This window comes from Tinamus guttatus, unplaced genomic scaffold, assembly GCF_059628265.1.
Source record: "Tinamus guttatus ecotype Peru unplaced genomic scaffold, ASM5962826v1 Tinamus_guttatus_pri_ptg000197l, whole genome shotgun sequence".
Lineage (NCBI taxonomy): Eukaryota > Metazoa > Chordata > Aves > Tinamiformes > Tinamidae > Tinamus > Tinamus guttatus.
This window is the reverse complement of record NW_028288731.1, coordinates 2661373-2686158: the sequence shown is the minus strand read 5'-3', so window position 1 is coordinate 2686158 and position 24786 is coordinate 2661373. Positions and strand designations below refer to the sequence as shown.

The following is a 24786-nucleotide window of genomic DNA, read 5'->3' as shown; positions in this document are numbered from 1 at the left end:
GTAGGGAATTTAGGGAAATTTTGATGTTTTCCCTTCTTGTCGGTTTGATCCTTTGCCATGTCTTTTCTGCTTCTTGCTCATTCTTTCTTTATCTTGGCCTCAAAAAGGCAACTCAGGGTACTCCCAGTTCCTGAAGATCTTTCCTCTTTGTGTAAGTTGGATGAATGCTCATAAATTTGAATTCCCTTCCTATCCATTTGTAGCTGTGCCTGTACCTCTGCCCAGCTGAAACTGCCCTTCAGTACACACAGGGCTGGACACAGTCGGGCTCCTGATCCAAATGCAGCAACCAGCCTTAAGCATGATTGTGCCAGGATGCTCAGTAGAGACTGGGCTGGGGAGCAGACCCCAGCAGCATCCCACTGAGGTACTCACATTAGTCCCTCACATGCTGCCTCTTGTGGGTGCCCAGCCCCAAAACCAGTGCCACATCAGAGTGATGTGTGTCTAAGAGCAAGTACGTACTATTCTGACATACGTTTGGGAGCAGCAGATGCTGAAAGACAAGATGTGTGTTTGCATGCCTAAGAACTTACACAGTGAACACTTGATCCTCCCTGTGCCTCCAGGAAGTCTTCTAAAGAGCTTGACCAAGTGTTTCATTAAACCCTGAGCTCTCTAATAGCTAATTGTCCTTCTGTCCTGTTTGGTGCAGAGTCAGATGTTGACTTGAGACGTGTGCTGCTTCCAAAGAGTGAGACTCCAGAGACGAAGATTGGGAACAACTTTGATGTTACCTATGTTGTGTCTGCTTACGGTTAGGAAGGACTCAATTCAGCATCTGTCACGAGTCCTAAAGGCTGTTCAGCTTAAAAGAACCTATCAGAGAAGAAAGAATCCTGGATTGAAAGTTTTTGGTGCTGGTAGTCCCTTATCTGGGGCAAGAGAGGTGAAGACTGAGTGCTCCTCAGTTTAAATTTAGAGTGGACTCTGCCTGGCAGCGTAGACCACACTGCTCACAGAGGACAGTCACAGCTCATAGGGTTTGCTCTCTTCAGGCTAGATGGATGAGATGATCCACGAGGCAGAGCAGGCTGAGGAACTGCTCTGTCAGAAGAGTGGCACAGCCAACGCTCATTCCCAGGCAGGCAGGCCTGAGACCACTGTGTGGTGGCTCCCTTTAATTTATCCTCTAAGAGAGGGAAGGTGTTAGGCAGTGGAACATAGCACATCCGCCATTGCCACCGTGGGAGATTATGTGCCTCTTAACCCAGAGGGGCAGGAAGGCCTGCATTATGTTTATGGTCTCTTGAATGCCCAGTGTGCTCCGTGCTTTTCCGAGCTGCGTGGGTAACATCCTTTCTCTGTGACGCCCTTCGTGCTCGTCTTGGACGTCATTGGTGTCTGCAGCGTTTCCTCTGTGGGCGTCAGCGTGTGTCAGTCGCCATGTTTGCGAGTGTCTGGCGGGGGGCAGGAGGCCATGGGCTAACGGCACCTACTGTTGTATTGCAGACGCCAGGTTGAGTGGGAGCCTGCCAGCAGTTTGATTGAAGGGGTTTGTTTGACACTTCAGAGGCAGCCTATCATATCCTTCCTGCCTCACCTTAGGTCCCTGATCAATGTGTGTGTCAATCTGGTGAGTAGCTGAGCGGCGGCCCTGCGACCCCCTCGCTAAACCTCGGTCTGCCTGTTGACTTCTCTGGACTGCAGATGTCAGTCATTCCCCTTTCTGCCATTCTACCTGTCCCCTTTACTCCTCACAAGGGGACTTCACAAGTGACACTAGAGATAGCGAGGTTCATTTTTGAAGTGGTGCATGGGGAGATGCAGCGACCGCCAGCCATGGTCAAGCAATTGAATTCCGTTCCTTCCCACGCACCACTTTGAAGATCCACCTTTGCCACACTGAGCTGAGAGTTGAGGGCTGCAAGTTGGAGAGTGGGGTGGTGGAGACTGCACACACCTGGTAGAGACGGGGGCGAGGGTGGCACTGGGGATACCTACCGTCCCCAGTGGGGAAGGGACCTGTTGGCTCTGTTAGAGGCCACCAGGTGTTGACTAGTTAGAAGGGGCTTTGTGGGTGCATTCACCCCGCTGTTTGTAATGTCCCTGGCTTGATCCAGCGTAGATTTGCAGTGTACAATGTTCAGATCCCACTCTTGGTTAGCAGAACTTACATCCCTAAGTATGTTACACTGGAGAGATGAGACAAATCGAGACAGCAGCGCATGTCTGCTCATTCAGTGGTGGACTGTGGGGCTTCCAGAGCGGTTACACTGAGGGGAAACCATCAATTTGAAATCAGTGCAACTACAGTACTTTGTACAAATGTACATACTTGTGTTCTGTGTGAGGAAAAAACAAATAAAAAGGGTATTTTTATTATATTGGATTTAGTAATTTTTAGAATGCAATCTCTGGAACTTCTTTAGCAGTAACAGACCACCTGTCCAGTTCACCATTGCTCTGAGCAGGACTGAAAACACTGCTGGTCAGTTCAGGGGCAGAGCCAGTGTCTGCCAGCCTGCTATGCCTGTACAGGGCTCTGCTGTGAGGGCAGAGGAGCCCCAAGCTGACAAGTTCATGAGACTTCTTTCTTGTTTAGGCAGATATGGCTGTTGAGAGGCACAGCAAATTTGTGTTCTCGGACTGTGTAGGGTTGGTTGTTACAGAGTAACCTACATAACTTAATACAGGTGAGAGTGCACTTGCAGTATGGGTTGCAGACACGGCGGAGTGAATCCTGCCACTGAGCACCCAGAAGGGCCTGTGATGAGAATCAGCCAGAGCAAACAAAAAAAGCAAAAAGCTCTGGCAGTGCCAAAATGCAGTCATAGTGCTTTCATTTAGCTGGCTGGGGACATCAGGACATCTGAGAATAGCTACCAGAAACGGATGTACTCTTATTAAGTTGTTTTTTATTTTTATCTGCCCAAACTGCGAGACTACAGGCTAACATTCATGTATAGACCAGGTGCAGCATGAAGCCCAAAAAGAGAACAGCCAGGAAGGTGGGAAAATATCTAAATGTTAAAAAAAGGGCAATTCCTCCTCCCCTTCTAAATTATCCTTTGACTTTCTGGAAGAAGACATTATTGCCCTTCTTCACATGCTGAATTTGGAGAAACAGAGTGCATTTATCTTGCCTAAGCTTAGGAGTTTGCCAAGTAGTCTGTCCTTGTTGCCATGATGGAGGGAAGCAGGCAGATAGAGGGTTGTGATGTAATCTGAAGGAAACATCCGAAATAGATCAGGTAAATCTCCCTTAGAAGTGGTGTTTTCTTGTGCTGGTTATTCAGGGGATTCCGGACAACCAGCTCACATGCAGATGGCTGCATTTTAGACATCTGGAGTCAGGTGAGATGAATCACCCTAAGAACAGACTGTGTTTGAGAGGAATCTGAACATTGTACAAAATCTGGCTTGGTTCAGGCTTAGGACATTGGTTTTCCAGTAGATCAGTAAGAGGAGGGGAAAAGATGTCCAGTTTCAATGCAGACTTTTTGCTTTGATGACATATTTTTATTTGTTACAGCCGTTACATGACATATCCTCCAACTCTAAATGTTTCACCAGTCCAGTGCTGGTCATTCAGGGCTGGTACTGGGTACATTTATGAATGTACCAGGTTACCTCTGCACTCCTCCCATCCTTGCTGTTTTCCCCTTCTCCCCTCCCTTTTCCTGCTAGAACTCCTTCCCTTAACTGGCCCTGGCTCCTGCAAGGTCTGCCAGGAGGGTCAGTTCTCCTAGAGCCACCCCAACCTGGTGCTCAATGGAAGGCCCCCTCCATTTCACATCATCTTGGAGGATATGGCATGGATGAAACTGTAAGTAGTCAGCTGTTGGTGATGTGCTCTGTTTGTATTGCAGGTGATGGGAGTGGTAGGACCCTCCAGTGTGGCTGACGGATTACCCCTTCTTCATCTCAGCCCTTATCTCTCGCCACCTCTGCCCTTCAGCACAGCTGTTGTCCGGCTTGTAGCATTGCAGATACAGGTGTGTCTGCCCTGGCCTGCAGCCAGGCCTGTTTTAGCTTCTGGTTGAGACACCAACTCCTCGGTGCTCCATTTTTTTCCTGCAAAAGCTGGGCAAAAACTGTGGAACATACACCAAAAATCAAAGAGAAGCAACATGCAAATTTTCCCATATTTGTGAAGCTTCAACTGAACTCAGAATATACCTGTTGGAGCCAAGTCCACAGCAAGCATCCACCAGCTTAACACTGTCACTGAAGTGCCAGGAGTTCAGCTGATTGATGCTATTTAAGGCTCTGACAGGTATATTAGGGTTTTTTACAGAATCTAAGGGGCTTACGTATGTCTCCTGTGGTTGGAGACAGGCCCAGGCCTGGGTCATGCCCATGCAACCCTACCTCTTTTCCTGTGGGTGCATGTGCGTAACCAAGAGTTTGTGCTTGTCTGTCCTTAGCTGGCCTGGTCACCCTAGCAGTGTGCAGGCTCCAAGAGGCAGGGCAACTTGGCTGTTCAGCTGCTGACTGAAGAGCATCGCTGTGGTCTGGAATAATAAACTCATCCTGGACTTTTTGGAGAATTTCATCACTATTCCTTTCTCAGAGCAGTGCCATGACTAGTACAGAATCTTTCTTCCTCTGTAATCCTTGGCATAAAATCAGTGGAGACCATGGCAGGGGTAGAATGCAGGGACAGATTTCCTAATCCAGCTCCAACTTGTGTTTTTAAATATGCACTGGCACATCCAGTTAGATTCTTCAGTAGGCATTTCTGAGCTGTGGGGTGGCTTGGGGAGGAAGGCTTTCAAGGTCAGGGATCAAAGCACAGTGCTGTCCCTCTGGGCAGAAAAGGGCTTTCTGGCACCAACTGACACAGAAATAACATAGATTTCTTCCAGCTCTGAGGTAATAGTTCTTTAAATAAAATAAAAAAGGGTCACTCTCAACTTCTCTCAAATCTTTGCTCTTTTTTAAAAAAAACAGACACCAAATTAATCACGTTTTTAACAGTATTGGGAATTTTCATATTATTTAACTGTTTATTTATTATCCTGTGCTCCCTGTTTGCCCATTCTTTTCATGAGTTTTAAATGTAATGAAAACTTAACATGCCATAAAAACACCTGACAAGCCATACTGCTATTACTTGCAACAGGATATGAAACAGAATTGCTTCACACCCCATCACAAACCATCTCCTGGAACTTCTCAGCCCAAGTGTGCAAACTTGGGGGGGTTGCAAGGTTTAGTTTCATTTCACAACTAAGTCTATAGCAACTGGGAAAAGCTGTGAATATGCAGATGTTCTACTGTCATTTGTGTTTTTACAACTAAAGAAGAATCATAGAATCATAGAATCATTATGGTTGGAAAAGACTTTCAAGATCATCCAGTCCAACCGTAAACCCATCACCACCAGAAGATGAAAGACCTTATGCTTTAGGCTTGAGTGTCAAGAAGTAAATGTGCATTTTATTTTTTTTCATACTTTGCATTAGGTATGATGGTAGGGTAGCATAAGGTGAGGCAGAACAAAGGCTGAGTTCAGAAATAACCTTATGCAGAGAGCAGAATATTCAGGTTATATCATTTTTTAACACTATTCATTATTTTCTTCCCTGTATTCTGGGCCAGATCCTGATGTCATTCACAGCAATGTACAGTTTGGGTTTAAAACCCAGCTGACCCCCCTTGAGAAATATCTGTCTTTGCTAATGATGTGTGAGAGTTAGGAGTCTGGGCTTCTTATCTTGTGGCTGTGACAAGCAGGTGATGCCTACGTTACTCCATGAATTCCTCCCTCCTGACTAAGCGCTCTTAGAGTTTCTAATTCAATCAGGTCATTGCTGCCCATGTTGTACTGTGTAAACAGGGTGCCTGGGGGTCATCATTCCCTGCAGTAACTTGTGTTGTGTGATCTGCTGATGAAATCGTTTAATCCTTTCTTATTATTACTGCACAGGCTTTGAAAGAAGATTTTCCCCTAAGCCATGTCGTCTCCCCATTCACCAATCAGGAAAGAAGGGAAGGAATGCTTTTAAACCTACTGATTCCATTTGTGCTCACAGTAGGATCTGGAAGCAAAGGTCTGACTAATTTAACAAAAAGAATATTTCTCCCCCTTTTCTGACAACCAATGTTTGTACTTTGACTGCTCTCTGTTGACTTTTTTTTTAATTTGTTTTCCTGTCACTGGCAGCATGTCTAAAATGCCCATTGGGTCTGAAACTGAAAAAGGCCCCATTAGGAGCAGTTGTTGTTGTTTCTCCTCTTTGTTTCAGCTGTGCCATCCTTCTTGAGTCAGGTCTTCCACAGATGCGCTCCTCCTTTCGAAACAGGAGCGCAGAGCAAGACAAACCTGTTGTAGCAGGAGCCAGAGAGGGGAGCAGATGTCACGGAAATGGTGTGCCCCTGTGGATTGCTCTCTGCCCAATCCATGCCACTTGTCTGGCACAAATCCTGCTCCTCACTTTCTTCTATAGAGGATGACCACTGTTAAGTTCCCAAATGAAAGCAAAGAGAGGGGGAGGCCAAAAACAAATGAGATCATTAGATAACTGAGCAGGACCTGTCGTTGTGCTGCGTAGCTCTATGTTTGTGTGTGTGTGTTGGTGTTGAAATAAACTTTGCCTTTGCTTGCAGGAGGAGGAGAAGATAACAAGGTGTGGGGGAACTGATTTTGGCTTTAGGGGACTTTGAGATTGCACTGCATTTTGGAACTGAACGAGGTCTTTTGAGTGTCTTTGGGCCATGGCCTGATCTTTCTCTCTCTCTCCCCTCCCCATGCATCTCAGACAGCCCCTGGCTGGAGCAGCCTGAGGTCCTTCTGCTGCTCCAGACTGTTATCAATATCCTGCTGCCTCCTCGCATCATCAGCACTTCCCGCAGCAAGAACTTCATGCTCGAGAGCTCCCCTGCCCACTGCTCCACCCCAGGGGACGCGGGGAAGGATCTGCGGCGGGAAGGGCTGGCTGAGTCCACCAGCCAGGCTGCCTACTTGGGTGAGTGAGGGCTTGCTCACTCCTGCGGAGAGACAGAGATAAAACAGAGCGTTCAAGACTGTAGACAGCACCACAGGAAAGCAACCCTGGCAGTTGCTGAGCTTCCACCCTGCCAGTCTGTCGCAGTGAAGGCACAAGAGCAAGCCCCTAAGGCCACAGCTTCTGTGCTCTCTGGCTAGCTGAGGTGAGGTGTTGTGCAGTCTGGCTGCTGGCCCTGTGCGTTCGCCGTCCTCGCTGACCTGTATGCCTCTGCTCACTCTGTGCTGCTGCAAGGTAGTGCTACATTTTGTCACCTATGGCCCACATGTGAAAGGAAAGGAAAACAAAAAAAGCAGTGCAGGTTATCAGGGAATATGGAGAGAATTTTGTCTCAAAGCCCCCATTCCTCCAAGCAGCTTTTTTGTTTCTGATTTTGTGAGAGCATTTAGCTAAAACCTTCTATTTCCTTACAGTCTTTTCTTTAACCTGTAGCCAAGACATGGGCTAACATGAACCAAAAAATGGCAATTCCTTACTGGTTTATCCTGCCCCCCCGCCCCCCGCCACAGCCTTGCCCCCAAAAACCTGCATATACCTGTGTGATAGCTGAGATGCCTTGGCCAGCCCACCAAGAACCACGGAGTGCATCCATCCCCCAGCTGTTTCCTGGCCTTCCTGTTCCAGGGCCCAAAGCAGGGGAGCAAGGAAGCAGGTGATTCCTTATCTCTCCTGTAAGCTGCCTGTTGGTCACTGTGCCTTAATATATAGCCTTGTTTTGAGCCTCATCTTTGTTCAGTCCCATCTGTAGTGCAGTGCTCTTGTGAATTATGCCCTTGGCTTACTGAACCCTATTTTTGTTTAGATTACAGTTTGTCCCCGACTCACGCAGCTGCAGTACCAGAAAGGTTCTTTTCACTACCCCGTAAATAACGTGGAGGTTGTGGTGCTCATAGGGTGGCTCTTGGTGTGAAAATGCTTGATCTGGATTTCTGAGGTTGGCTGAACAGACAGGACTGTATTACAAGCCTGAGCTGGTTTCATATCTGAATTCCAGGGCAGCAAAACAAATGTTCCGGATAAACTTTGCAGGGAGGAAAAGGGGAAGCTGGAGCAAGAAAACACAGAGGAACTTAGGTGTAAAGTAGGAAAATATGTAGTAACTCACAGGAAAAACTGGAAATGGAACTCATAGGCTCTGAGCCCAACATCTTTGCTATAACAAGACTGCCCTCCTTCCATGCAGCACTTAGAGTCTAATAGGAAAAAGACTTGTGACTTTGGGAGGGGATGTGAGGGGGTGCATGTGCATGCATGTCTATGGAGGTCCATGCCCACTGTGGTCCCCTGCTCCTCACCTGGTGCTTGTAAGGGACACGAGTCACATCTCTGACCGCCCTGTGCTGCTGTGTGTTCCCCTGTAGCCCTGAAGGTGATCCTTGTTTGCTTTGAACGCCAGCTGGACAGCCAGTGGTACTGGCTGAGTCTGCAAGTCAAAGAGATGGCGCTGCGGAAGGTGGGAGGGCTGGCCCTGTGGGATTTCCTCGACTTTATCGTGCGAACACGGATCCCTATCTTTGTGCTCCTTCGGCCCTTCATCCAGTGCAAGGTAACAGTTGCTTTGCCCCCTGCTAGATTGCTCCCTGAAGGCAAGGTATCCTTTATTCCCCTGCTGCGACAACAGCTCTCCTGGAAGAACTGGGTGTTTTCTAGGGAGTGACTTTTCAGAAGTCTGGGTATGCTGTTAGGCCTGTGAACCCTTTGAAAATAATCACAAAGCTCTTTCCTAAGAACAGTGAAGCGTATGCCAGTCATATAGAAGCTCTGATGCACAAAGCTGTAAATCAGGCTTAGCTCCCCTGGTTGCAAAAGCACTTACAGGCTTTCCTAAGAGGTCTTGCATGTCAGCTTAGTTTTGTGACAAAGACAACCAAAGCCCATGGGAGTAGTGTGGATGCTCCGAACCTAGGAGGGTGCCGGTGCAGTTAGCAGAAAGCTTCAGGAAAAGCTCTTCTGAACAGAGCTGGGCAATGCACTTAAGAGCCAGGAAGCAGCTCTCCATCTCTCAGATGCAGGTTCTGATGGGAGCCTTGTGGATGGACAGGCAGCTGCTGGGGCTTAAGCTAATCATGGCTCTTCCTGGCTTACCGTGTGCTACTCCACCTGGTTATTTCGTCTTAGCCTGATGTGTCTTGCCACCCGGACAGACTGAATCATCTTGGAGGCAGGAACTGGCTCTTATATGTGAGGGTAGAGCTTGGCGTAAGGAAGCCCAGACCCTCATATGCTAATGTCAGTGTGTGGTTCTGGTGTCAGTTCAGTCAAATATAAGATTGTCCCTGAAATACAGGTGAAAACCTTTTATAGCTGCAGTCAAAACCCCATGTCTACAAAGAGGGCAGTCTGCTGGCTACAGGCTGATGGTCCTCTGGAGACTCGTCCCAGCTTGCTGGGCGTCATTTTGTTGCAGTGCTGACATGTCCCAATGTTGTTGATGCCTCTCTCAGCTGCTGGCCCAGCCGGCTGAGAACCACGAGGAGCTGACTGCCAGGCAGCACATTGCCGACCAGCTGGAGAGACGGTTCATCCCGCGCCCGCTCTGCAAGAGCTCCCTCATTGCAGAATTCAATAGCGAGCTGAAGATCCTCAAGGAGGCAGTGCACAGTGGGTCTGGTAAGAAGGACACGGGCCATCTGCCCAATCTGGCTGGCTGGCTGGGCATGGAGGGGCACTTCTGAGGCAAACCTAGCAGCCTCTCCCTGGCTATCGGTTTCTGTGTCCAGCCCATCGTTGCCCTGCATATCTTGGCCCCTTTCCAGCACCTCTGGAGCTGCCATCAAAACACTGCCTGTTTATCACAGCAGGTTCGTCTCTTCCCTTCTCCTCTAAGTCTATTTTTGTTTTTCTTTACTGTTATGAAGCAGTGAAGTCCAGGATAGCATCTCTGAGCATCCTGTGCTAGTCACTGTTGTGACCACGAGATGGCAGCCACGGCCTACACGGGGAGAAGAGGTTTTACGTGCTTGGTACTTAAGAAAGGGAATGAAATTTAGAAGAAAATGTCTTTTCTCCTTCATATCAATTTGCCTCGTTGCAGCTGATTTGGAAAATGTGGCAGTGAGGTTCAGGGAGGAAACCAGAGGGCGTAAGAAAACCAGCCCCAGGAAAGAGTTCAGAGAGAACAGGAGAGCCGGGGCAGCTCTGTTCACGCTAACTTGGGTTTGGTTTTGCGCAGCTTACCAGGGGAAGACATCGGTCAGCACCGTGGGCACCTCCACGTCTGCCTACCGCCTGAGCCTGGCCACCATGTCGCGCTCCAACACGGGCACGGGCACCGTCTGGGAGCAGGACAGCGAGCCCTCCCAGCAGGCCTCGCAGGACACGCTGAGCCGCACAGATGAGGAGGATGAAGAAAGTACGTGGCTTTTCTTCAAGAAATTGGTGTGACATGCTACAGTAAGCTCCATCCTGAGCAGAGCAGAACTTCCCTCCACTCTCCAGAGTGGAGAAAAGGGAAGAGCACAGGGAGATTTTAGCATGTGAGGTGGGCTGGCACGCAGTCGTCACAGCGCTGACAAGGCATTTAGTTATCAAGACTCTGACCTTAATCCCGAGAGTAGGCTAGGGCTGTTGGCTGGTTCCATAGTTAGTATCCTGTTGCTACAAGACCTTAGTACTTCCTGCTCCTTGCTTCTGTCCAGCTGCTCTGACGTGGAATATGTTGTCCTCATGCTGCATGGGATCCAGCTGTGCCTCCCTGCAGGGTGAACTGGCTCTGTGCTCCTGCTATCTGATGAGCAAAGAGGAAGTTAAACCTATGGATAACAAATGCTTGTTCTCTCTGGGTAGCTGGCAAGTCTGGGTTTTCTGGCACCAGTTTGAAAGGAGTGGGCTGGTGAATCATTTTGGTACTAACTTGCAATCCCCTGAATGTTGCTTCATTGTTGCAGCTGAGTTCCAGGTTATTCTTGGAATCTTCTGAGTTTTCCATTGAAGGCCAGGGTAGAAAACTACTCATATGTGATCAGGCTTGGGCTTCCCTCTACTTCATCAGGGATATTGTCTTCTGATGCTGAAATGGTTGGTTGCCTCAACATCTTCTCACTTTTGTATTTGAGGACTGCTGGTTATTCCCAAAAGACAGTAGACAAAAAACATGAAAATGGGTGCCTCAGAAAAAGAGTATTTGTTGTTATGAAGGAATTCTTTTGGGAAAAGACAGCCTCAAACTTTTCAGGCTGAGTCCAAATTTTTGGAGGTCGTTACTGAACGTTGCATAACGCACCCACCATTGCACTACTAATACATTGCCCAGACACTGTGGCAGTTGCTTGTTACAGCCACAGATTAATTGTGAGCCACTGTGTGGCATGATGAGTGCTGCCTTCCTCTTGGCTTGCAGCTGTATTACCTCAGCCCTGCCTTTGTTTAAAGCTGCCATAAAATACTTTAAAAGTTTTAAAAATACTTTAAAATACTTTAAAATACTTTTTTTTTACTTTAAAAGTTTTAAAACTGCAAAAAAGCCCAAAAGGAAAGAGAAAAATACACAAAACTTACCCTTTGTTTTATTTATTTATAATTAAAGTTCCTGTGGTTAAAAGAAAAAAAGACACCACAGAGTAATTTTTTCTAGATAATGTATATAAATCCAAAAAAGAACGGAAAACTTTAAGCAGTCCTAATCACAATACAACTGTCTGCATAATTCAGCTGAAAAATTATGTGTTTGAGGCAATTTATCTTTCTTGTGTGTGTCTGTACGTGCATGAGAGACTTGTAAAATGCATGTCCCAAACCTTTTGAAGGTAAAAAGTCAGTTTGGTATTTTGCTTTTTTATGCCTTTCATATTTTATACATTGCTTTGCTATATCTTAGTGGCTGTTTATTTTGTACCAGCAAAGCGTCCAGTTAACAACTTTTTATACCACAGAGCATTGTGTATTAGTGAACAACCCAGTAATGGGAGGAGTTGAGCTCTAGCAGAAGCCAAATTCTCCACTTTTTCCTGAGAGACATATAAACAGATAAATATAAATTTGTGCTGTGTGTACGCTGGGGTCTTCATCCTGCAGAACTTTATGCATCTATCTTTCTCAGTTATGACAGTAATATCTAATAGGAGCATTCCGATTGGCAGGCTTGGAGCCTTGATAAGTAACGGCCACATTTACCTTTGGGGTCCCGTTATTACTGGAAGGGCCTACCTGTGTAGGTGCGGGCTGGGGTGGTGGTTTCGCCTCCTCTCCTGTGTTTTCTTTCTCTCTAGATGACTCCTTGAGCATGCCCAGTGTGGTAAGTGAACAAGAAGCATACCTTATGGGTGCCATTGGGAGGAGGCGGTTCTCCAGCCATCTCTCCAGCGTGTCTGCACCTCAGGCTGAGGTGGGCATGTTACCCAGCCAAAGGTAACAACACTGGCTTTTCATCTTTCCCATTGCATTCACGAGAGCAGAAATGGCACAGGTATATTATGTGCAACTTGGTAGAATCAGTGCCAAAATAGCGATGCTGTATTTCCTCAGTCTGGGGTAGTGTTTCACCAAGGGAGCAGGTTTGGGAATACGCAGGCCGATCTGTGTTGCACAGTCTGGAAGAAAGAGCTGTCATCTCTAGAAACATTCATCTTAAACAATTGCAGAAATCCTCAGCTTTGCTAATATAGTGGATAGCAAAAAGAGAAGACGTGATTTTGGGTTCTACATTGAGCCAGAGGACCCTACATAATCCCTATAGGAAGTAGGGTGGAATCCAAGGAACCTGTGAAGAAGGTTTTCTGTCCAGTTTACTTTCTTCCACGCAGTCTTTGTGCTTTCTAGGACAGTAACTTGCTCGTCTGAGAAAGCAAATGTCAAATTCAAATATGTGATTTAATAAGAATGTTTTAAACCAGAAATATGCTTGTTGATTGAAATAACTCCCAAATGCCTGTTATTTCTGGTTAGCATTGAGTGGGGAGAAATGGATTAGGAATTTGGGAATTGTACATATCTTTAGGACATTTAGAGAGGGTAGTTTTGCATTTATATATGATTTTTTTCTAAGTAAGAATTCCTTCTTTTACTTTTCCTATAGTTAGGCAAAGGTATCTGACAATGAACAGATTAATTTATTATTTCCTGTGAACCTTTAAAGAGCAAATTCAACATTATCTCTTCACCAGTCTTGGGAAATCAAACAGCATTCTCCTCTCCCCTGTCTTACTTGCAATTAAAGGAATAATCTTGATGCATAAAGGAAAAGTAAAAGCTGTGGTACATACCAGAAGACACAGAAGTGATTTATAAAGGCAGAATGGCACAGATTTTATCTGGGAGTTTTCACAAAAGAGCTTGCGGGAACTCATTTGACCAATTCATTCAGTCCTTTTGTTTCTTGAAAAATTAAGATGCAAGACTGTATTTTCTCCAATCTTTATCTACAACCTGTAATGCATGAACTTTGTATGAGCCACAGTTGATTGAGTGCAATGTTTCTTAGCGCTATTTCACGTCATGGCGATGCTGAGAAAGGGAGTTTAATTAAAACAAACCTTTGGTCTCTTTTTTTTAAGTACGTGGTATACCAGGAAAATTGCTTTTCATCTATGTAGGGGAAGTAAAGCTCAGCAGGCATAATCATAGTCCACAACATCATGCCCTTTTGAGTTATAGACGGTCTCTGGGCTTTTTGAGTGCCTCACAAACATAAACTAATTAATGTTGAGTAATATTATTATTGCTCTCTTGCTGGCTCCCCAGCAGACTGCTCGCTCGCTTTCTTTCATGTTTTTCCACGGAGCTGAGAGCTGCTCCTGCCCGAGTGGCTGAAGTGCAGAGAAGCAATGTAGTTGTGTCCTCATTTGCCAGGATCCGTGCCAACTGTTTATTTACAGCTTCTCTGCTGTACAAGACCTTGTTCTCCAGATGTTTGTCCTTAGCTTTGTATCAGGATGAGGTGGTCTGTAGCTCATGGGAAATAGATGAGCGTTCCCTCAGGAAGAACTCCGGGAAGGGGAAAGAAAACGGCTTTATACAGAGCTACGAGTAAGCAGAACCAAAATGAAGGAAAATGCTGCGGGAAAATGGCTGTACATGCAGAGCCCTGCCCCTATTTCCTGTGAAAACGCATCCTTCTGAACTTCCCAGCTCCCCAGTTCACAGCAAGAGATTTAGTCTCCATTTAGTGTAAACACCCTCTTGAGATTGCTTTCAGCTCCTCCTGAGTCATGTATGTGCTGTTAAGCGTGCTAGACCAATTAATGTTACCGTCCTTTTTTTTTCCTACTTTTTTTCTTTATTCCGTTGATATTTTTTCCCTTGCAAACAGAGACAATCGCATGCTTCTTGCCTTTTCTTTCCCTAAATTCTTAATCTCCCTGCCCCTCCTGCAGTGAACCTAATGTCCTCGATGACTCCCCGAGCCTGGCCACTGAGGGCAGCCTCTCTAGGTACAGTGTTAACACTACCTGTCTGTCAGTGTGTGTGCCGGGAAACGAGCTGTTTCCAATCTCCCCTGTCTCTTCCCCTCACCTTTTGTTGCTCTTTCCATCTCTGTCTCTTGTGGCTCATTGATATTCAGGCCTTCAAGGCAAAGGTGTAGCAACCCACCTTCAGTTTTCAGCTTTGATTGCTAATTACTTTGAGGAAGTCAAGGGAAAGGGGAAAGAGAAACTTGCAGCAAGTTACAGAGTGGTCTGGCTAGCCGTGAGGTTTCCCCCTTGTTAGCAGTTACTTGAAAGACCTGAGGAAGATCATCCACAAGGCCTTAGCTGTAGCCAGCTAAAAGCAATAGTCTGGAGGCTTATATAAAATAAAGACATCTGTTTTTCCATTCATCTCACAGTGCTGTCACCACAAAGACTTAATAACAACACTAAGCTGTGTTCTTCTGCATTCACTAATAAAACTAATTATGATAAATCCTGTGGAATATAGTTCTCCATGGACACTTTACAGTCATTTTACTGTTTTCACAAAGTGCTTCCAGTCAAAAAGTTGCTCAAATAGCAGCTTTAGGAAGCTTGCAGGTAAACACCATTAATACGTATTTGAAGTACATCTACCTCTGGCGACATGGAAGGTAACGCGCTGCTTCGTGGCTTGACTTCACCAGCAGCAGATGTGGATGTGTTGTAGCTGCCTGTGTGGATGGTTTTTATTTTGTCAGCTTGATTTTCAGTGTTGGCAGTGGCTTTGGGGTGGGGACGAGGCTGCTCTGTTTGTTCATTCTTCTCGTTGCTGAAAAATGGCCACTTTATGGTTGGTTGTGTCACTGAGATCATCCCATGATCGACGGCATCCGCTGTGTGCGTGTACCCTGCCTAGGCAGAGCCGGCTCTGATTGGTGCTGCTGTGAGGGTGGCATGAGGAAAAGACGTCAGCTCTTTGGCAGAGGCAGGAATATTATTATCATCAGTTTTTGTTATGTGGCAAAATGAATTGCATGGTCATTTCAGCGTATTTTGGAGTCTAGAAAGAACAGAAATTATATGACTGAGGAAGTTAAGGGCACTCCTTTGGCTAGAGCTAGAAACTCGCTACTTTTGAAGAGGATAGGGAAAGGAGAAGATCCATATGTGGGCTAAAGCCCTCACGAGCTTGTATCAGGTTACATCAGTGCTAAATTTGAAATTTCTCAATCTTACAAGTGGGAATTGCTCTTAGTAACAACTCCTGGTGACTAGGTCAAGGAGTCTACAACAGCTAAGTCAATTGGTGAGTTCGAATCCAATAATTTATTTTGATCTCTGAAATTTAATCAGTTCTGCAATGGGTTCCTACTAATTTCTGTCATAACAACCTCCACGAGGAAACAGGACACCGTATCCTTTGGCTGTTCTACAACATAGAGCTCTCCTGAGACCAAGAGATTGCTAGATGTGTTTGGGGACTGCTTCTGCTGTGATTTATTTTATTGTCAGGAGCAGGTCCTGATATCTGCATGGGAGGCACCAAGGCTACAAAACCTTAGAAAGGAATAAAAGCAGCAAGGCAAATACTGCAGATTCTTCTGAAAAGTCTGGATTGCAGTTCTGTGCGGCAAGAAAGGACAATGATTCAGCTACATTGTTAGATCTGCAGATTGGATTCTTCCTCAAAAGGAGAAAAGCAGTAAAGCAAATGTTGTAGAAGTTTATTGGGCTGTGGGAGTCACAGGACTGAGTGGATGGGATTTTATATTCAGGAACATCACCTTTGACTACACCTGGCTTCACTTTCTCTCCGGAACTTTGATTTTGGCTGAAGCACTATGATAACAGCAGTTTAGCATTGCCTTGTGAATTCAATGCTGATGTTTAGTCATAACTGACACAGAGAAATATATCATATGGAGAATAGAGCCACATAGAGGGTAGGAGTTCCAGATAAATTAAATAGTGACAAACACAAAGGAAATGCAGTCCATTTCCCTCTGTTCTTGCAGCAATTAATTAGTCGTGTGTAGCAGCAAGGATGGCAGGAAGGGGGTGGCATTTAAGTGCTCTGGAGTAAGTAGGCCACATGCTGTACGTAGTTGAGGAGCATTTGTGTTCAGCATTGTGATTTACTGTGGTTATACTCTGAGAGGAGACGGTATTTCTCCAAATCATGACTGGAAAAAAAATGAGAACTCTGCTTAACAGAGATGTTTCCTTTTAAAATTCCTAATTATATCTATCTTCAACTAATTGTGGCTAAAAAGGAAAACTAGAGCAAATTCATATTTCCAGGGCAAGTGTAGAGGAAGAAGAGTTTTATTCTACTGACCTAACACTAACTTGTCTGAGAATGTTATGAGCTGGAGTTCATCTGTGTTTTAAATGAGTTCATCTTTTCTCTATTGACCTTTGTCCATTAACCCCTCTCAAATGTCCTGGACACAGTGTGTACCTGCTACCGTAATGGCTGGGCAGGCATGTGCACCATTTTACCAGACTCCCAAAACTCTGTCCTTCCTTTGCTGTGTTTTATGTTTCTCCTTTTTTTTTTTTTTGTCTGTTTGTTTGTTTGTTTGTTTGTTTGTTTTTGTTTTTCCCCAGCTGCGTATCACTACTCATGAAAATAACTTCATTCACATTCATGCTCTAGGTGACACTGCGTGTGCAGGGGGGTTGGACTAGATGACCTCTAGAGGCCCCTTCCAACCTTAAGCATTTTATGATTCTGTGAAACTTCTTTTCATGAACTTCATTTCATATTCATGAAAATAACTTTCAGTGCCAACCTGATCAACTTTCTTTTAGCCCCTACATGATGCACAGCATGTTTTTCATGAAAGTCAGCTTTGTTTGTTCTTCCTTCACCTGTCTGTGCCCTAAATACCTGCTGGAAGTGCCGTTGCTGTGAACAAACATACCCCCTCCAAGATGCTCCAGGGGTGACAGAGCAGCATTTTGGTGGGCAGGAAAACTTGCTGGTTTGTAATTCCCAAGTGTATCTGCTTTACATATTGTAACAAAACCCCTGGTATCAATCACATTAGTGCAGGAGAGAAAGGTGCTGTTAGGTGAAATGGCAGGTGATGCAGGATTACTTGACTGGGTCCCTCTAGGCTGACCAGTGTAGCCTTCATTGGGTCTGGTAAACAAGGAGAAATGAAAGGAGAGGGAGGGTTGGAAAGAGCCAACGGTCTACACTGATTTTCACTGGAACAAGATCAGTAGTGCTGCTCTTTGACAGGAAACAAAGCCTCCTAAGTGAATTGTTATGTCAGGGAACTCAGTCACTCATGTGAGATTTGCAGTCTTCATATTTTTTCTCTTCCCGCTCTTTCCTTCCCTCCTTCAGAACTGGTGGGCAAAAGGCAGCAATACTGCAAAAATGCAGGAGGGCTTGTGCTGTGCACAGGCAGCTCTGAGAAGCTCCGCTGCCCCCTTCTGCTGTTTGCCTGCAGTAGATATCTGCAACATCAGCTCATAAGATCATCCCAAATTATACTAATTTGTGTAATGATCATATGTACTGGAAATAAACATCCACTCACTAAACTCACTTCATTTATGACAGAAGCCAGGCTTAGAATCCCAGACTGCAGCAGGAAGACACAAAGTCCAGCTACTTTTCTGCTGCCCTCCCTAGTGTTCAGTGCACAGACTGTTCCATGGGGATCGCTGCTTCCCTCTAACTGTTACAGCCTCTGTGCACTCACATGCTCTCTTTAGGAAATGACCTTTCTGAGGTGTTTCCATGATGCCCATGGATTTTTTTTTTCATGACTGTAAATAGCTGTTTACACTGAATATCACTATAATCTTTCTGCTACAGACATTTAGGTATCCTCACTCATAGAAATGAGTCATCTTCATTCAGAAATTGTAACATTATTCTTAAAAGTAAGTTCAATAGAAAAATATTTTTACAATACTTTTCCAGGCAAATAGTAGTTGTTTTTCCTGCTTAATTCTCTGCTCTTAAAACAATCACTGGAGAAAGCTTTTATGTAATCCTAAAAAAAAAAAAAAAAGGAAGTTTTACAAGCTATAATTTGAGGTAGTCTGGATCATAAGTTTAGAGACCAATTTGAGCATGGGCTCTTTGATTTCATAATGAATAGTGTCACTTTAGGGCCAAGCAGGGGTATGTGCTGCAGGCCGGGTCAAGGACACAGTCCTACCAACAGGAAGCAGTGTGAAGGCCTCTGCCTACTCGTAGCCGGTGTTTGCATGATGTTCAGGATGCTTGGTATATAAATCATTTAGAAACCTGATGCAAAAGCTGCATAATACATTCCAGAGGCTGATGATCTCATTTCAAAGAGCTGTCTGAGGGAGGAAAGGACTCAAATATCCTGTGGTTTTCTTTTCCTCTGACTTGGAGCTTGCAGAAGGTCTTCCCTTGTTGCAGGCCGTTGCAGTGAGACTGCTGAGGGCATGGCTGGGACTAGGAGGGCTCCGGTCAGCCAACCAGAAGAGAGAGAGTGGCAGGGGTTTAAGACAATGTTTTTCTACTGGAGTTGCCAGTTGCCTCCCCAGCAGAGGAAACACATGGGTATGGTTCCGTGCCAGGTCTGACTTCAGTGTAAACTGATGAGAGAGGAGGAGTAGGACTTTCCGCTCCATTAACAAGACTTTGACCTGAAGCAGAGTGGGAGCGCTCTTGAGGTCTGTGCCACCAAGGCTGCCCAGGGCAGCATAAGCAGTGTAGGAAAGAGCTCTCCAAATCTCTTCACATCCTCCGTGTTTTTTTCTGACTAACTCTTTAACTTTGTCGTCGTCTCCTGCCCCGCTAAGCTGGGCATTAAACCTCCACTCTGGTGATACTGAGCAACTCCAGGAAGATCCAAGGAAAACATCCACAAAATGATGTTTTTCCTTTAGATTAACCATGCCAAAGGCAAGATGTATTACAATACTGAATCTTCAGCAGTGCCCACCAAATATAGCTGGAATTTGCTTAAATAGGACACGTGGCTCAGTGGTTTTCAGTTGGTCTCAAATAAGCAGCTGCCTCCTTTAAAATAAGTCTATCTAAATGCTAGCTACTATTGTAGCCATATGTCTCGCACACACAAGTCATTTAGCTGAGATGTTTTGTGAAAACAGTTAAAATTGTTTGGAGGAATAAAGTACTTGGATTTTTTTTTCTTTTAAAGAGGGGAGGATTGTATTTTTATTTTAAATAAATCATTAAAATTAGTAAACTGATGATCAGTTGAATAGTAGAATGAGTTGGTACCTAGCTGAGTGTCTCATTGCTAAAGACTCTTATTACTGGAGGTTTTCAGATATTTTGTGTGCAGATGCTAACATCTAAAATATGTGTTTATGTATACATATATATATTTATATGTATTTATACTTACTTGTGTTTTTCATTTGTTAGCCACAAAGAGACTTAAGGTTGCAAGTGTTGAGTGTGGGGCCTTGTTCACATAAATCATGCATCCATTATGTGAATGGATCCTTTGTCACTTTGTGTTTGTTTTCTGTTTGTTGACTTAAATTGAAATTAAAACCAGATGACAAAATTGTAATGAGGCTGTGGGCTCTAATTGGGAGGGGGAAAACAAGCTTTTAAGACATGGTCCTTGGAAAAGGAAAAGCAAACAAAAGGCTTTTGAGCGAGGAAGCTGATATTCTTGCCTTTGTTGATGAAGCCCGTGTGGCAAAGGATGCAGAGAAGTGAGTGTTGTTCAGTGGGATGCATCAATCAATGACTGAAAACTGAACTTTGCAGTTATTTACAGTTGGATGCTACCTGTGCGTGGCCAAGTCCTGAATGCCATGACTCCTCCTCTCACCCTTTCCTAAGCCCTGGAAGCCACAAGCCAACAGAAACGTCCCCCCATCCTTCAAAGGCAGCATTGCGCTTTGAAGTGACCGTGCCATTAGTGGATTATTTATTTATATATTTACTGTAGTCACAATTGCCAGGACCGGCTAATTGTTCAGGGCAGTTCTGTGCTTGACCTAACACTCTCGCCATCTAACAGGGTGGCGAGTGTGCAGAGCGAGCCGGGCCAGCAGAACCTCCTTCTGCAGCAGCCCCTGGGCAGGAAGAGAGGCCTGCGGCAGGTGAGAACACGGCACGCGCTGCGAGAAACAATTCTTTCCTTCTGGTCACTCTGGCAAATTTTTTTGCTAGCCTGTGTTGGGTTTGGAACGATCTGTGAATATAACCTGTCCCTTATGGGACTAAAGACTGTGCAATATGTGATTGTGCCTCTTTCTTCCAATATTTAGCTTCGAAGGCCGCTTCTGTCCCGTCAGAAAACCCAAACTGAACCTCGTAGCCGTCATGGAGCTCGACTTTCAACCACACGGCGGAGCATCCAGCCAAAACCAAAGCCTAGCGGTAGGGCAGCGCTGCGTTTGCAGAACTAGCACTTCATATTTTAAAGTAGAAAACACTGTGATGTTGTTTTGGCTCTAAGGAAGAGTTAATATGTTTGAAGAATACATACGCTCATCTCGTAGAAATGAGGTGCCATGTTTTACTAGCCTGTGTTTGGCTCAGGTTGGTAATGGCTGGGTTGTTAAAATCTACTTGCTGTTCACCACCATATTTGATGTGAAATCCCAGCAGTCTTATCATCAAAAAAAAAAAGTCCCTTACATATTTGCCTCTTTGTTTTGCTCTTGTTGAGGGCAGTAAGACCTAACTTAGATAGGAACTCAGTCCTAGGATGGAAGAATGTTGTGGGTGACATTTATCTCATCAAGCTGTGACAGAGAGCTAGGATGAACAGTTTTCAGGAAATTCTTGCCTTTGGCATTGGCTTTAGAGTAAGAGTAGGGTAAAAAGCTTGAATATTAGACTCCGTTTAGACAGATTACAAAGATGCAATGAACCATGAATGCTGCCCTAGCTGTGAAAACTTTAGGGATGCTCTCTTTGCTGTGTGTGCTGTGTTTTCAGTCCTTAATCAGAGCACTTTAATACTGAATCTTCTGTATTTTTTGTACTCTTAGTGGAGCAGAAGCGGTCAGTGACTTTCACTGAAGCCCAGGCGGAGGCAACGGCAGCTCCTCCAGGCAGCCCCTCGGCCGCAGTAGCCCCACAGCAGGGGAGCAGCCCTCCGGGGCCTAGCAAGCAGGGAGCTCCGGGGAAACCCCTGCTGACTTCCTCGCCTGCCATCGTCGTAGCTGATCTTCACAGCCAGACCGCCGGCCAGGTAGCGGCACTGGCAGCTTCACCCACGGGGGGCTGCTAGTTTAGCTTGCGGGGGAAAATACAGGGAAATGTGTGACACATGGTGACACAAGTTGGCTTGTGAGTAAAAGCAGCAGTCCTCTGTGTGTCTCTCCTCTAAGCTGTCTCCTGCCCATCCCTCTGCTTTCATAACCACTGACTTCTGGATGTTGCAGTGATTCTTTATCTGCAAATATGTTTCCTGCATTTTCCCCTTTCATTTTTCCATCACACACAAACGCCCATCCGACCCTGCTTGCCAGGGCAAGCACTGACCGCTCGTCCACACACCTTCTGCATTGCAGGAGTGGAGCTGAGTGTTTGCTAGACCGGCTCGTCCTTAAGGAAGGGTTCCTTTAAAAACTCATGACTGGTTTAGCAAAAGTATCACATTTCAAAATAAGCTGTTTGTCCAATGTTTCTCTGTGTTGGGCACCGCTGGGGGCAGTGCAGGGACAATCACAATTGTCATTCCAACCCATTGCTGACATTAAGATCACATTTATAAGCCCGCATATCTCATGGATGAATGTTCTTTGCCATGAACAACGGCAAATAAAGATACATATTACAGAAAAAATACTCAAAAGTGAAATGAAGAAATACAAATGATGAAACTCAGCCTGTCTGGTCACTGCAAAAATATGCATCATGAGGTGATGCATCACCTATAAATGCCTGGTTCTTTAAAAAGTAGTTATGGGTGAGAAAATATTTTATAGATGTTCCCTTGAATTTTTCTTCCTCCCTCCCCTCTTCCCCCGAGTTGCAGCCTGACTGCTGGCTCTGCTCAATTCTAGAGCGAGGCCCTTTCTGCTGAGAAGGAAGAGGAAGAGGCTATAGAGTCCCGGCCAGCCACGGCACAGAGCAGCACCCCCACGCAGCTCTCAGACACCGAGGACTTTGCCGGCCTGGAGACCACCAGCCTGCTGCAGCACGGGGACACGGTGCTGCACATCAGCGAGGACAACGGCATGGAGAACCCCCTGCTGGCCACGCACTTCAGCTACGCGCACGTGGAGCTCGGCGAGACTGACGTCGATCTAGATGAATCTCACGTTTAAATCTTGGGCGAGTGCAGTAAAAAGAGGAGGAGGAGAAGCGGCACCTCCTCCTTTGAGCGCCCTGGTAACTAATTAAAGCAAGAGCACTTTATTATCTGCGACAGCTGAACAGAGCTCACAGCCTGTTTGCTAGAGACTGGCAAATTTCTGTTTGTCAAATCTGTTTCAGTTCAAGGCGAGACTACAGGAGCAGAGGAGAATTTTTACATAATTCTCAGGGTATGAGAGTGTGTGCAAGTACATGGGCCATTAAGCCTTGATTTGGCACCTGTGTACTGTGCTCATGATCAGCAGCTTCTCGGGGTAAGCAGACCTGTACGGTAGGAGACAGAAAAGGAAAAAAACCTCTTTGAGGTTGTGCACAGGGTTTATTTTTGTAGTTTTGGGGGAGCAGGGCTATATCCAAGGCTCTTAAAATTTGGTACTGACTGTCAAAATACTGACAAAAAGTACCAGTCTGAAGCTTGATTTTTTTTCCCACCTTGGGACCATTGTTTCTGACCAGGGAGTGGTTAGATCCAATTTTTGTGTGTGTGTGTCACTGTACACTTTAGTTGAGTTTACTTTTGTCTGTGGGTTTCATTCCTCTCTGTAAGATATTACCCTTGTGCTACAAAAATATTTGCTCTGTAAAGCTAAATACAGTGCATACCGTAGGAAGGAATGCACGTGCTGTGCACAGATATAGATGGGCAGGGGGCGAATGGTCTGCAAATGGTATAAATAGTCCTCGCTGTCCTGCTTCAAGGTACTGAGTAATTCATCCCTAGTGGTCAAAAAAAACAGGAAAGCGCATCTGGAATGCAAGGACCTCCTGGTACTGAGCAACTGCTCCACTGATGCTGTCTTATGTTCTTAGTTATAGGGATTTAAAGTAAATATTTAGATATGGAATTTTCATGTTCCTATATATAAAAATATATATATATACGCACACGCACATATATAGTACATTGTAAACAGAAAATGGATATTGCAGGGCAGAAAGTTGTTGAAAGAATCTATTTTTGGCATGTTGAAAATTCTGTTTAAAAGAGTTCCATTTTATGTACGTAATATCCTAGTGCAAGTCTGAGATACATCCACATCACATTTATGTGTAGGTGGTGAGGCCCTTGGAGGATCAGCTGAAGTCACGGCTCAGTTGTGGTCTATGCTGCAGCATCATGGCAGTAAACTGAAATGTGAATTTAGCCATTAGCTGCTATGGGCAAACTGCAGAGCAGCTGTCAAACAAGCCATGAAATCATAAGCAACGCCCAAAGTTACCCTGTGCCTTGGGATTCATCAATACTGGAGTTTGTAATCATGGGGTTGCTGAGCACAGCAAAGTCCTGAGATCATCCTAAGAGTTTCTACAATGTGCTGATTAGGAGATGGGGATTTTTGGGTCCTGAGGGTTCATAATATGAACACGTGTGTCATAAAACTGTCTTTCTGAAGAGCTAAAAAGATACCCATCTCCTAAAAAGGACTCTCTAATCTCTTCAGAATTCTGAAATAGCTATTCAAAATACTGTGTTAGAAACAGCAGTCTCAGTGCTGTAGCACAGCATGCAGGTTCTGCTGTTGCTTGAAGAATTACTGTCCATCTGACTGAGGGCAGCCCTCACACCCTCCTGCTGTGTATTTGACTTACAGCGTGAGCAGTGTGAGGAGACAACTCGCGCAGGCCAAACATCCCTCCCGGCTTGTGCAGCGCCCGCCTCGCAGGTGCTGAGCGGGCTCGGCTCCATTGCCTTGCTGGGAGATGGAGCCTCAGCACCTCCTGGGAAAAGCAAGGATAGAGGCAAATATATATATATATATATATATATATATATATATATGTGTGTGTGTGTGTGTGTGTGCGTGTGCGTGTATACATACGTGTATACATGCATACAGATGGAGCACTGACTGATGTTACTTCCAGGCGCCCAGGATTTTGCAAAAGAGGTAACTGGGTGAAGATGGCAGTGTCTCCGGGTGCTCTGGGTGACAAGCTGCCTACTCTGCTGACCAAAAATTTGCTCTCCTGCTTCTTACCTTCTCAGCATGCCACAGCCAGCACCAGTTACCTATAGGAGCCTGCTCTGGCTTAGCTGCTAGCGTGGAGGTCACTCAGTTGTTCATTTCCATCTGCTGAGTCTTCCTAGGGACAGCAAGGCGCACGTGGGAGCAGCTTCACTACCGAGTGCCAGGTAGGCCAGGTGCCTGGCAGCGGGGCAGGAAGGAGAGCCCATGCTGCAGACTGGGTG

General features: G+C 45.5%; 1 protein-coding gene across 1 annotated transcript in view; it reads left to right on the top strand.

The window, feature by feature from the left end:
* UNC80 (unc-80 subunit of NALCN channel complex) overlaps positions 1-23821 on the top strand; it is a 110163-nt gene extending 86342 nt beyond the window's left edge. Inside the window, 13 exon segments of the mRNA XM_088523702.1 lie at positions 1453-1576; positions 3813-3938; positions 5876-5999; positions 6708-6914; positions 8315-8499; positions 9398-9563; positions 10126-10305; positions 12161-12299; positions 14264-14320; positions 20284-20365; positions 20534-20645; positions 21263-21465; positions 22283-23821. Of these exon segments, the coding sequence (XP_088379828.1) occupies positions 1453-1576; positions 3813-3938; positions 5876-5999; positions 6708-6914; positions 8315-8499; positions 9398-9563; positions 10126-10305; positions 12161-12299; positions 14264-14320; positions 20284-20365; positions 20534-20645; positions 21263-21465; positions 22283-22546 (1969 nt within the window). The 3' untranslated portion in view covers positions 22547-23821.
* Positions 23822-24786: the final 965 nt, after the last annotated feature.